The sequence below is a fragment of the Oncorhynchus nerka genome, unplaced genomic scaffold (genome assembly GCF_034236695.1).
Source record: "Oncorhynchus nerka isolate Pitt River unplaced genomic scaffold, Oner_Uvic_2.0 unplaced_scaffold_1368, whole genome shotgun sequence".
Lineage (NCBI taxonomy): Eukaryota > Metazoa > Chordata > Actinopteri > Salmoniformes > Salmonidae > Oncorhynchus > Oncorhynchus nerka.
In genome coordinates, this window is record NW_027039982.1 from 11,949 (window position 1) to 25,000 (window position 13,052).

A 13,052-nucleotide genomic window follows, 5' to 3' on the forward strand; every position below is an offset into this window, starting at 1 on the left:
TCTCCCTCTGCACCCCCCTCTCTCCCTCTGTCTCTCTCTGCCCCCTCTCTCTGCCCCCGCCCCTCGCTCTCTCTCTGCACCCCACTCTCTCTCCCTCTCTGCCCCCCCTCTCTCTCTCTGCCCCCGCCCCCTCTCTCTGCACCCCACTCTCTCCCTCTCTGCCCCCCTCTCTCTCCCTCTCTGCCCCCCTCTCTCCCTCTCTGCCCCCTCTCTCTCTCCTCTCTCCCCCTCTCTCTCTCTTTCTCTCTGCCCCCCCTCTCTCTCTCTTTCTCTCTGCCCCCCTCTCTCTCTCTCTGCCCCCGCCCCTCGCTCTCTCTCTCTGCACCCCACTATCTCTCCCTCTCCGCCCCTCCCCTCTCTCTCTCTGATGTCTGGTGATAGGAGCTACATGTCTCTCTCTCCTTTCTGCCCCCCTCTCTCTCTCTCTCTCTCTCTCCCCCCCCTCTCTCTCTCTGCCCCCTCTCCCTCTCTCTCAGAGTGATGTGTCTTGGTGGATACTCTGCAGACAGTCCAGTAGCTGCTGATAGGTGTTGCCAGGCGAGGCCACGGTCTGGAAGACAGACTGGAAGGCTCTGCGGTCCAACTCTTCATCCAGCTGGTGTCTGTAGAAGTCCAGGGCCACCAGACAGAACAGGCTGATGTCCACCACCTCACTCTTACCCATACGGCTGATGACATGGGGCAGGCTGAGGGGGGGGGTTAAGGAGAGATGGAGGACAACATGACTTCTACTTCTCTACCACACACACACACAGAGACACACAAAGACACAGACACACTACACCCCCACCTGTCCCCTTCTCTAGTAAGGATACAGGGCAGAGACCCACTGGGAGGTGGAGGCAGAGATGAAGAAGCAAGACAGACTCCACATGGCCATGGCAACTGGGGTTCTCTGGGTGAAGTTAGACAGAGACAGTAACACCCAGTCTGTCACCATACTGGACTGGCCTGTAGCATGGAGGGTCTGGAACACCTGAGACACAGAGAGGGGGAGGAGAGGGATGGAGGAGAGAGGGAGGAGAGGGATGGAGGAGAGAGGGAGGAGAGGGATGGAGGAGAGAGGGAGGAGAGGGGAGGGAGAGGGAGAGAGTTAGACAGAGACAGTAACACCCAGTCTGTCACCATACTGGACTGGCCTGTAGCATGGAGGGTCTGGAACACCTGAGGGAGGAGAGGGAGGAGAGGGGGAGGAGAGGGAGAGGAGAGGGGGAGGAGAGGGGGAGGGAGAGAGTTAGACAGAGACAGTAACACCCAGTCTGTCACCATACTGGACTGGCCTGTAGCATGGAGAGTCTGGAACACCTGAGGGAGGGAGGGAGGGGGAGAGAGGGAGAGGAGAGGGAGGGAGGGGGAGAAAGGAGGGAGGGAGGGGGAGAAAGGAGGGAGGAGGGGGAGAAAGGAGAGAGGGGAAGGGGGAGGGGGAGGAGAGAGGGAGGGAGGAGAGGGGGAGGGAGGGAGGGAGAGGGAGGGAGGAGAGGGGAGGGAGGGAGAAAGAAGAGAGGGAGGAGAGAGGGAGAGAAGAGGGGAAGGGGAGAGGGAGGAAGGGGAGAGGGAGGAGAGGGGGAGGGAGAAAGGAGAGAGGGGAAGGGAGAGGGAGGAGAGTGGGAGGGAGAGAGAGTTCGACAAAGACAGCAGAACCCATGGGGGAGAGAGAGAGGGAAGGAGAGAGAGATGGGGGGGTAGCGAAAGAGAGAGTGAGTTGTCTGTCACATACCCACCTTTACTGTCCACCATTCTCACACTGACCTTGTAGACGACAGTAGCCATGAACTGTGGGTAAGGCTGCTGATTGGACAGGAACTCTCCGATGACCTTGTTCATGACGTCCTGCGGAGGGAAGAAGTCGTCCAGGAACTGTGGAAGAATCCTGGCCACCACCCGTGCCTCGCTGGGTAAACCCTTACGGACCCTGGCACAACAAATGTAGGAAATATCGGAGGTAACGGACATGGAGAACCAGACATCAGGAAACAACTGTGAGACTGGGTCCATTGTTAGAAAATAGACAACCCCCCAAAAAGACTGGCTACATTGTTACACAACCCCCCAAAAAGACTGGCTACATTGTTAGACAACCCCCCAAAAAGACTGGCTACATTGTTAGACAACCCCCCAAAAAGACTGGCTACATTGTTAGACAACCCCCCAAAAAGACTGGCTACATTGTTAGACAACCCCCCAAAAAGACTGGCTACATTGTTAGACAACCCCCCAAAAAGACTGGCTACATTGTTACACAACCCCCCAAAAAGACTGGCTACATTGTTACACAACCCCCCAAAAAGACTGGGTCCATTGTTTGAAAATAGACAACCCCCCAAAAAGACTGGCTACATTGTTAGACAATAGACCCCAAAAAGACTGGGTACATTGTTAGACAATAGACAATATATAACAGTCTGTTGCTATGGTTAATATGAGAAACCATCACACCAGATATATAACAGTATGTTGCTATGGTTAATATGAGAAACCATCAAACCAGATATATAACAGTCTGTTACTATGGTAAACCATCAAACCAGATATATAACAGTCTGTTGCTATGGTTAATATGAGAAACCATCAAACCAGATATATAACAGTCTGTTGCTATGGTTAATATGAGAAACCATCAAACCAGATATATAACAGTCTGTTACACTATGGTTAATATGAGAAACCATCACACCAGATATATAACAGTCTGTTAATATGAGAAACCATCACACCAGATATATAACAGTCTGTTGCTATGGTTAATATGAGAAACCATCAAACCAGATATATAACAGTCTGTTGCTATGGTTAATATGAGAAACCATCAAACCAGATATATAACAGTCTGTTACACTATGGTTAATATGAGAAACCATCACACCAGATATATAACAGTCTGTTACTATGGTAAACCATCAAACCAGATATATAACAGTCTGTTGCTATGGTTAATATGAGAAACCATCACACCAGATATATAACAGTCTGTTACTATGGTAAACCACCAAACCAGATATATAACAGTATGTTGCTATGGTTAATATGAGAAACCATCAAACCAGATATATAACAGTCTGTTACTATGGTAAACCACCAAACCAGATATATAACAGTCTGTTGCTATGGTTAATATGAGAAACCATCACACCAGATATATAACAGTCTGTTACTATGGTAAACCACCAAACCAGATATATAACAGTATGTTGCTATGGTTAATATGAGAAACCATCAAACCAGATATATAACAGTCTGTTGCTATGGTTAATATGAGAAACCATCAAACCAGATATATAACAGTCTGTTGCTATGGTTAATATGAGAAACCATCAAACCAGATATATAACAGTCTGTTGCTATGGTTAATATGAGAAACCATCAAACCAGATATATAACAGTCTGTTGCTATGGTTAATATGAGAAACCATCAAACCAGATATATAACAGTCTGTTGCTATGGTTAATATGAGAAACCATCAAACCAGATATATAACAGTCTGTTGCTATGGTTAATATGAGAAACCATCAAACCAGATATATAACAGTCTGTTGCTATGGTTAATATGAGAAACCATCAAACCAGATATATAACAGTCTGTTGCTATGGTTAATATGAGAAACCATCAAACCAGATATATAACAGTCTGTTGCTATGGTTAATATGAGAAACCATCAAACCAGATATATAACAGTCTGTTGCTATGGTTAATATGAGAAACCATCAAACCAGATATATAACAGTCTGTTGCTATGGTTAATATGAGAAACCATCAAACCAGATATATAACAGTCTGTTGCTATGGTTAATATGAGAAACCATCAAACCAGATATATAACAGTCTGTTACTATGGGAAACCATCACACCAGATATATAACAGTCTGTTACTATGGTTAATATGAGAAACCATCAAACCAGATATATACCAGTCTGTTACACTATGGTTAATATGAGAAACCATCACACCAGATATATAACAATCTGTTACTATGGTAAACCACCAAACCAGATATATAACAGTCTGTTGCTATGGTTAATATGAGAAACCATCACACCAGATATATAACAGTCTGTTGCTATGGTAAACCACCAAACCAGATATATAACAGTCTGTTGCTATGGTTAATATGAGAAACCATCAAACCAGATATATAACAGTCTGTTGCTATGGTAAACCATCAAACCAGATATATAACAGTCTGTTACTATGGTAAACCATCAAACCAGCTATATAACAGTCTGTTGCTATGGTTAATATGAGAAACCATCACACCAGATATATAACAGTCTGTTACTATGGTAAACCATCAAACCAGATATATAACAGTCTGTTACTATGGTTAACATGAGAAATCATCAAACCAGATATATAACAGTCTGTTACTATGGTTAATATGAGAAACCTGTTTCCATTACATTAATTTATCAGATAACAGTAACGTTATGTGAGTTGTGTGTCTGACAGAGTTGTGTTTCTGATAGAGTTGTGTGTCTGATAGGGTTGTGTGTCTGATAGGGTTGTGTGTCTGACAGGGTGGTGTGTCTGACAGGGTGGTGTGTCTGACAGGGTGGTGTGTCTGACAGGGTGGTGTGTCTGACAGGGTGGTGTGTCTGACAGGGTGGTGTGTCTGACAGGGTGGTGTGTCTGACAGGGTGGTGTGTCTGACAGGGTGGTGTGTCTGACAGGGTGGTGTGTCTGATAGAGTTGTGTGTCTGACAGAGTTGTGTGTCTGACAGAGTTGTGTGTCTGATAGGGTTGTGTGTAGACTGTGTTGTGTGTAGACTGTGTTGTGTGTAGACTGTGTTGTGTGTAGACTGTGTTGTGTAGACTGTGTTGTGTGTAGACTGTGTTGTGTGTAGACTGTGTGTGTGTAGACTGTGTTGTGTGTAGACTGTGTTGTGTGTAGACTGTTGTCGTCACAACCCTACCTGTCGAAGAGCACAGAGACCCTCTCCATGGCAACGATGACAGACTCGCTGTCGGGGGCCTGAGGGTCGACAGCGCCGGCCGGGCGACCAGGGCTGGCCTTCTCCTTGCCTGAGGAGAAAGCAACAGGACCCGAGGTCACCTCTGACCCCTGACCTCTAACCTCTGACCCCATCACCTCTGACCCCAACGCTGACTCTGCTGTCGACGCTGAGGTACGCACCGCTGGGAGGATGAGAGGGTGATTCGTCGTGATTATTAAATGATTAAACGATTGTTTGATGGAAAAGTTATTTTTATTCATAGACAAAGCTGGTTTTGGGGGGGTAGCCTGGGTACCAGTCTGTCTGGCTAACATTCCACACCTTGTACTCTGTCATTGCAAATGTGGAATGTTAGCTAAACAGACTGGTACACCCAGGCTAGTTTGTGAGGGAGGAGTTTGTACGATTGGGGTTAGTTAATTGGTCATAGGAGGGAATCTTGTTTTCCTGTCCTGGGAAGAAAGGGGATTCTTAGAATTGTTAGCATTAGCTAGTTACTTTATTGTGTTAGCTATATTAGCTATAGCCTCTAAATTGTTATGTTAGCGATAGCCTCTACATTGTTATGTTAGCGATAGCCTCTACATTGTTATGTTAGCGATAGTGGGGCGGCAGGGTAGCCTAGTGGTTAGAGCGTTGGACTAGTAACCGGAAGGTTGCAAGTTCAAGCTGACAAGGTACAAATCTGTCGTTCTGCCCCTGAACAAGGCAGTTAACCCACTGTTCCTAGGCCTTCATTGAAAATAAGAATTTGTTCTTAACTGACTTGCCTAGGTAAATAAAGGTAAAAAAAAATAAAATAAAAAATAGCCTCTACATTGTTATGTTAGCGATAGCAATAGCCTCTACATTGTTATAATGGCTAATAGTTTGTTGTCTTGGAACGACATATATGCAGGGCTAGGCTAGTTAGCATTAGTTAGATGATACTAGGTAGATGTTACCTGTGTACATGCAGGGCTAAGCTAGCTAGCGTTAGTTAGATGATACTAGGTATAGAGAGATGTTACCTGTGTACATGCAGGGCTAAGCTAGCTAGCGTTAGTTAGATGATACTAGGTATAGAGAGATGTTACCTGTGTACATGCAGGGCTAAGCTAGCTAACGTTAGTTAGATGATACTAGGTATAGAGAGATGTTACCTGTGTACATGCAGGGCTAAGCTAGCTAGCGTTAGTTAGATGATACTAGGTATAGAGAGATGTTACCTGTGTACATGCAGGGCTAAGCTAGCTAGCGTTAGTTAGATGATACTAGGTATAGATAGATGTTACCTGTGTACATGCAGGGCTAAGCTAGCTAGCGTTAGTTAGATGATACTAGGTATAGGTAGATGTTACCCGTGTACATGCAGGGCTAAGCTAGCTAGCGTGAGTTAGATGATACTAGGTATAGTTAGATGTTACCTGTGTACATGCAGGGCTAAGCTAGCTAGCGTTAGTTAGATGACACTAGGTATAGGTAGATGTTACCTGTGTACATGCAGGGCTAAGCTAGCTAGCGTTAGTTAGATGATACTAGGTATAGGTAGATGTTACCTGTGTACATGCAGGGCTAAGCTAGCTAGCGTTAGTTAGATGATACTAGGTATAGGTAGATGTTACCTGTGTACATGCAGGGCTAAGCTAGCTAGCGTTAGTTAGATGATACTAGGTATAGGTAGATGTTACCTGTGTACATGCAGGTGAGCATGAGTCCCAGTGCAGACATGGCTCTGTGAGGGCTTGGCATGTTAACCCTGTCGACACTCAGTTTAACCAGTGCCTCTCCGTCCATACGAGACAGCTGCTCCGACAGCAGGAGGCGCTCCAACCCACGCAACACACAGTGGTAGATCACTGAGGGGGTGGAGTCTTCACTGGCTGATACCATCACACCGCACATCTAGAGAGGTGGAGGGGGGCGGAACCAGAGAGAGGTGGAGGGGGGCGGAGCCAGGTGGAGAGGGCAGAGCCAGAGAGAGATGGAGGGGGTGGAGGGGGCAGGGGAAGAGCCAGAGAGAGATGGAGGGGGTGGAGGGGGCAGGGGGAAGAGAGAGATGGAGGGGGTGGAGGGGGCAGGGGAAGAGAGATATGGAGGGGGCATGGGAAGAGAGAGATGGAGGGGGTGGAGGGGGGGCAGGGGAAGAGAGAGATGGAGGGGGTGGAGGGGGCAGGGGAAGAGAGAGATGGAGGGGGTGGAGGGGGCAGGGGAAGAGAGAGATGGAGGGGGTGGAGGGGGCAGGGGGAGAGAGAGATGGAGGGGTGCAGGGGGAGAGAGAGGTGGAGGGGGCAGGGGAGAGAGAGGTGGAGGGGGCGGAGGGGAGAGAGGTGGAGGGGGCGGAGGGAGAGAGGTGGAGGGGGCGGAGGGAGAGAGAGGTGGAGGGGGCGGAGGGAGAGAGAGGTGGAGGGGGCAGGGGGAGAGAGAGGTGGAGGGGCGGAGGGAGAGAGAGGTGGAGGGGGCAGAGACAGAGAGAGGTGGAGGCAGAGACAGAGAGAGGTGGAGGGGGCAGAGGCAGAGACAGAGAGAGGTGGAGGGGGGCAGAGACAGAGAGAGGTGGAGGGGGGCAGAGACAGAGAGTGGTGGGGCGGAGGCGGAGGGAGAGAGAGGTGGAGGGGGCGGAGGGGAGAGAGAGGTGGAGGGGGGCGGAGGGAGAGAGAGGTGGAGGGGGGCAGAGACAGAGGAGGTGGAGGGGCAGGGGGAGAGAGAGGTGGAGGGGGCAGGGGAGAGAGAGGTGGAGGGGGCAGGGGGAGAGAGAGGTGGAGGGGGGGCAGAGGGAGAGAGAGGTGGAGGGGGGCAGAGGGGAGAGAGGTGGAGGGGGCAGAGGGAGAGAGAGGTGGAGGGGGCAGAGGGAGAGAGAGGTGGAGGGGGCAGGGGGGAGAGAGGTGGAGGGGGGCAGGGGGAGAGAGAGGTGGAGGGGGCAGGGGGAGAGAGAGGTGGAGGGGGCAGGGGGAGAGAGGTGGAGGAGGGGCAGGGGGAGAGAGAGGTGGAGGGGGCAAAGGGAGAGAGAGGTGGATTAGTACTACAGTACTAACCTGTATAACCCCAGCAGTACTAACCTGTATAACCCCAGCAGTACTACAGTACTAACCTGTATAACCCCAGCAGTACTAACCTGTCTAACCCCAGCAGTACTAACCTGTATAACCCCAGCAGTACTAACCTGTATAACCCCAGCAGTACTACAGTACTAACCTGTATAACCCCAGCAGTACTACAGTACTAACCTGTATAACCCCAGCAGTACTACAGTACTAACCTGTATAACCCCAGCAGTACTAACCTGTATAACCCCAGCAGTACTAACCTGTATAACCCCAGCAGTACTAACCTGTATAACCCCAGCAGTACTAACCTGTATAACCCCAGCAGTACTACAGTACTAACCTGTATAACCTCAGCAGTACTACAGTACTAACCTGTATAACCCCAGCAGTACTACAGTACTAACCTGTATAACACCAGCAGTACTAACCTGTATAACCCCAGCAGTACTACAGTACTAACCTGTATAACACCAGCAGTACTAACCTGTATAACCCCAGCAGTACTACAGTACTAACCTGTATAACACCAGCAGTACTACAGTACTAACCTGTATAACCCCAGCAGTACTAACCTGTATAACCCCAGCAGTACTACAGTACTAACCTGTATAACCCCAGCAGTACTACAGTACTAACCTGTATAACCCCAGCAGTACTAACCTGTATAACCCCAGCAGTACTAACCTGTATAACCCCAGCAGTACTAACCTGTATAACCCCAGCAGTACTAACCTGTATAACCCCAGCAGTACTAACCTGTATAACCCCAGCAGTACTAACCTGTATAACCCCAGCAGTACTAACCTGTATAACCCCAGCAGTACTACAGTACTAACCTGTATAACCCCAGCAGTACTAACCTGTATAACCCCAGCAGTACTAACCTGTATAACCCCAGCAGTACTAACCTGTATAACCCCAGCAGTACTAACCTGTATAACCCCAGCAGTACTAACCTGTATAACCCCAGCAGTACTAACCTGTATAACCCCAGCAGTACTACAGTACTAACCTGTATAACCCCAGCAGTACTACAGTACTAACCTGTATAACCCCAGCAGTACTACAGTACTAAACTGTATAACCCCAGCAGTACTAACCTGTATAACCCCAGCAGTACTGCAGTACTAACCTGTATAACCCCAGCAGTACTAACCTGTATAACCCCAGCAGTACTAACCTGTATAACCCCAGCAGTACTAACCTGTATAACCCCAGCAGTACTACAGTACTAACCTGTATAACCCCAGCAGTACTAACCTGTATAACCCCAGCAGTACTACAGTACTAACCTGTATAACCCCAGCAGTACTGCAGTACTAACCTGTATAACCCCAGCAGTACTAACCTGTATAACCCCAGCAGTACTACAGTACTAACCTGTATAACCCCAGCAGTACTACAGTACTAACCTGTATAACCCCAGCAGTACTACCCTGTATAACCCCAGCAGTACTAACCTGTACAACCCCAGCAGTACTACAGTACTAACCTGTATAACCCCAGCAGTACTACAGTACTAACCTGTATAACCCCAGCAGTACTAACCTGTATAACCCCAGCAGTACTAACCTGTATAACCCCAGCAGTACTACAGTACTAACCTGTATAACCCCAGCAGTACTAACCTGTATAACCCCAGCAGTACTACAGTACTAACCTGTATAACCACAGCAGTACTACAGTACTAACCTGTATAACCCCAGCAGTACTAACCTGTATAACCCCAGCAGTACTACAGTACTAACCTGTATAACCCCAGCAGTACTACAGTACTAACCTGTATAACCCCAGCAGTACTAACCTGTATAACCCCAGCAGTACTAACCTGTATAACCCCAGCAGTACTAACCTGTATAACCCCAGCAGTACTAACCTGTATAACCCCAGCAGTACTAACCTGTATAACCCCAACAGTACTAACCTGTATAACCCCAGCAGTACTAACCTGTATAACCCCAGCTGTACTAACCTGTATAACCCCAGCAGTACTAACCTGTATAACCCCAGCAGTACTACAGTACTAACCTGTATAACCCCAGCAGTACTAACCTGTATAACCCCAGCAGTACTAACCTGTATAACCCCAGCAGTACTAACCTGTATAACCCCAGCAGTACTACAGTACTAACCTGTATAACCCCAGCAGTACTACAGTACTAACCTGTATAACCCCAGCAGTACTAACCTGTATAACCCCAGCAGTACTAACCTGTATAACCCCAGCAGTACTAACCTGTATAACCCCAGCAGTACTACAGTACTAACCTGTATAACCCCAGCAGTACTAACCTGTATAACCCCAGCAGTACTAACCTGTATAACCCCAGCAGTACTAACCTGTATAACCCCAGCAGTACTAACCTGTATAACCCCAGCAGTACTAACCTGTATAACCCCAGCAGTACTACCTATAACCCAGTACTAACCTGTATAGCCCCAGCAGTACTACTAACCTGTATAACCCCAGCAGTACTAACCTGTATAACCCCAGCAGTACTAACCTGTATAACCCCAGCAGTACTACAGTACTAACCTGTATAACCCCAGCAGTACTACAGTACTAACCTGTATAACCCCAGCAGTACTACAGTACTAACCTGTATAACCCCAGCAGTACTACAGTACTAACCTGTATAACCCCAGCAGTACTAACCTGTATAACCCCAGCAGTACTACAGTACTAACCTGTATAACCCCAGCAGTACTAACCTGTATAACCCCAGCAGTACTACAGTACTAACCTGTATAACCCCAGCAGTACTACAGTACTAACCTGTATAACCCCAGCAGTACTACAGTACTAACCTGTATAACCCCAGCAGTACTATAGTACTAACCTGTATAACCCCAGCAGTACTAACCTGTATAACCCCAGCAGTACTAACCTGTATAACCCCAGCAGTACTACAGTACTAACCTGTATAACCCCAGCAGTACTACAGTACTAACCTGTATAACCCCAGCAGTACTACAGTACTAACCTGTATAACCCCAGCAGTACTAACCTGTATAACCCCAGCAGTACTAACCTGTATAACCCCAGCAGTACTAACCTGTATAACCTCAGCAGTACTAACCTGTATAACCCCAGCAGTACTAACCTGTATAACCCCAGCAGTACTAACCTGTATAACCCCAGCAGTACTAACCTGTATAACCCCAGCAGTACTACAGTACTAACCTGTATAACCCCAGCAGTACTAACCTGTATAACCCCAGCAGTACTAACCTGTATAACCCCAGCAGTACTACAGTACTAACCTGTATAACCCCAGCAGTACTACAGTACTAACCTGTATAACCCCAGCAGTACTAACCTGTATAACACCAGCAGTACTACAGTACTAACCTGTATAACCCCAGCAGTACTAACCTGTATAACCCCAGCAGTACTACAGTACTAACCTGTATAACCCCAGCAGTACTGCAGTACTAACCTGTATAACCCCAGCAGTACTAACCTGTATAACCCCAGCAGTACTAACCTGTATAACCCCAGCAGTACTAACCTGTATAACCCCAGCAGTACTACAGTACTAACCTGTATAACCCCAGCAGTACTAACCTGTATAACCCCAGCAGTACTACAGTACTAACCTGTATAACCCCAGCAGTACTACAGTACTAACCTGTATAACCCCAGCAGTACTACAGTACTAACCTGTATAACCCCAGCAGTACTATAGTACTAACCTGTATAACCCCAGCAGTACTAACCTGTATAACCCCAGCAGTACTAACCTGTATAACCCCAGCAGTACTAACCTGTATAACCCCAGCAGTACTACAGTACTAACCTGTATAACCCCAGCAGTACTAACCTGTATAACCCCAGCAGTACTAACCTGTATAACCCCAGCAGTACTAACCTGTATAACCCCAGCAGTACTAACCTGTATAACCCCAGCAGTACTAACCTGTATAACCCCAGCAGTACTAACCTGTATAACCCCAGCAGTACTAACCTGTATAACCTCAGCAGTACTAACCTGTATAACCCCAGCAGTACTAACCTGTATAACCCCAGCAGTACTAACCTGTATAACCCCAGCAGTACTACAGTACTAACCTGTATAACCCCAGCAGTACTACAGTACTAACCTGTATAACCCCAGCAGTACTAACCTGTATAACCCCAGCAGTACTACAGTACTAACCTGTATAACCCCAGCAGTACTACAGTACTAACCTGTATAACCCCAGCAGTACTAACCTGTATAACACCAGCAGTACTACAGTACTAACCTGTATAACCCCAGCAGTACTAACCTGTATAACACCAGCAGTACTAACCTGTATAACCCCAGCAGTACTAACCTGTATAACCCCAGCAGTACTAACCTGTATAACCCCAGCAGTACTACAGTACTAACCTGTATAACCCCAGCAGTACTAACCTGTATAACACCAGCAGTACTACAGTACTAACCTGTATAACCCCAGCAGTACTAACCTGTATAACACCAGCAGTACTAACCTGTATAACCCTGTATAACCCCAGCAGTACTAACCTGTATAACCCCAGCAGTACTAACCTGTATAACCCCAGCAGTACTAACCTGTATAACCCCAGCAGTACTAACCTGTATAACCCCAGCAGTACTACAGTACTAACCTGTATAACCCCAGCAGTACTAACCTGTATAACCCCAGCAGTACTACAGTACTAACCTGTATAACCCCAGCAGTACTAACCTGTATAACCCCAGCAGTACTAACCTGTATAACCCCAGCAGTACTAACCTGTATAACTCCAGCAGTACTAACCTGTATAACCCCAGCAGCAGTACTAACCTGTATAACCCCAGCAGTACTAACCTGTATAACCCCAGCAGTACTAACCTGTATAACCCCAGCAGTACTACAGTACTAACCTGTATAACCCCAGCAGTACTAACCTGTATAACCCCAGCAGTACTAACCTGTATAACCCCAGCAGTACTACAGTACTAACCTGTATAACCCCAGCAGTACTAACCTGTATAACCCCAGCAGTACTACAGTACTAACCTGTATAACCCCAGCAGTACTAACCTGTATAACCCCAGCAGTACTACAGTACTAACCTGTA

General features: G+C 47.4%; 1 protein-coding gene across 1 annotated transcript in view; it reads right to left on the reverse strand.

Annotated features, from left to right (window-relative positions):
• Positions 1-461: 461 nt before the first annotated feature.
• LOC135568869 (huntingtin-like) overlaps positions 462-13,052 on the reverse strand; it is a 38,856-nt gene continuing 26,265 nt past the window's right edge. Inside the window, exons 18-22 of the mRNA XM_065015649.1 lie at positions 6,623-6,836; positions 4,911-5,019; positions 1,750-1,912; positions 816-976; positions 462-686 (exon numbers count right to left, since the gene is read on the reverse strand). Of these exons, the coding sequence (XP_064871721.1) occupies positions 473-686; positions 816-976; positions 1,750-1,912; positions 4,911-5,019; positions 6,623-6,836 (861 nt within the window). The 3' untranslated portion in view covers positions 462-472. The remainder of the gene's footprint in view (positions 687-815; positions 977-1,749; positions 1,913-4,910; positions 5,020-6,622; positions 6,837-13,052) is intronic.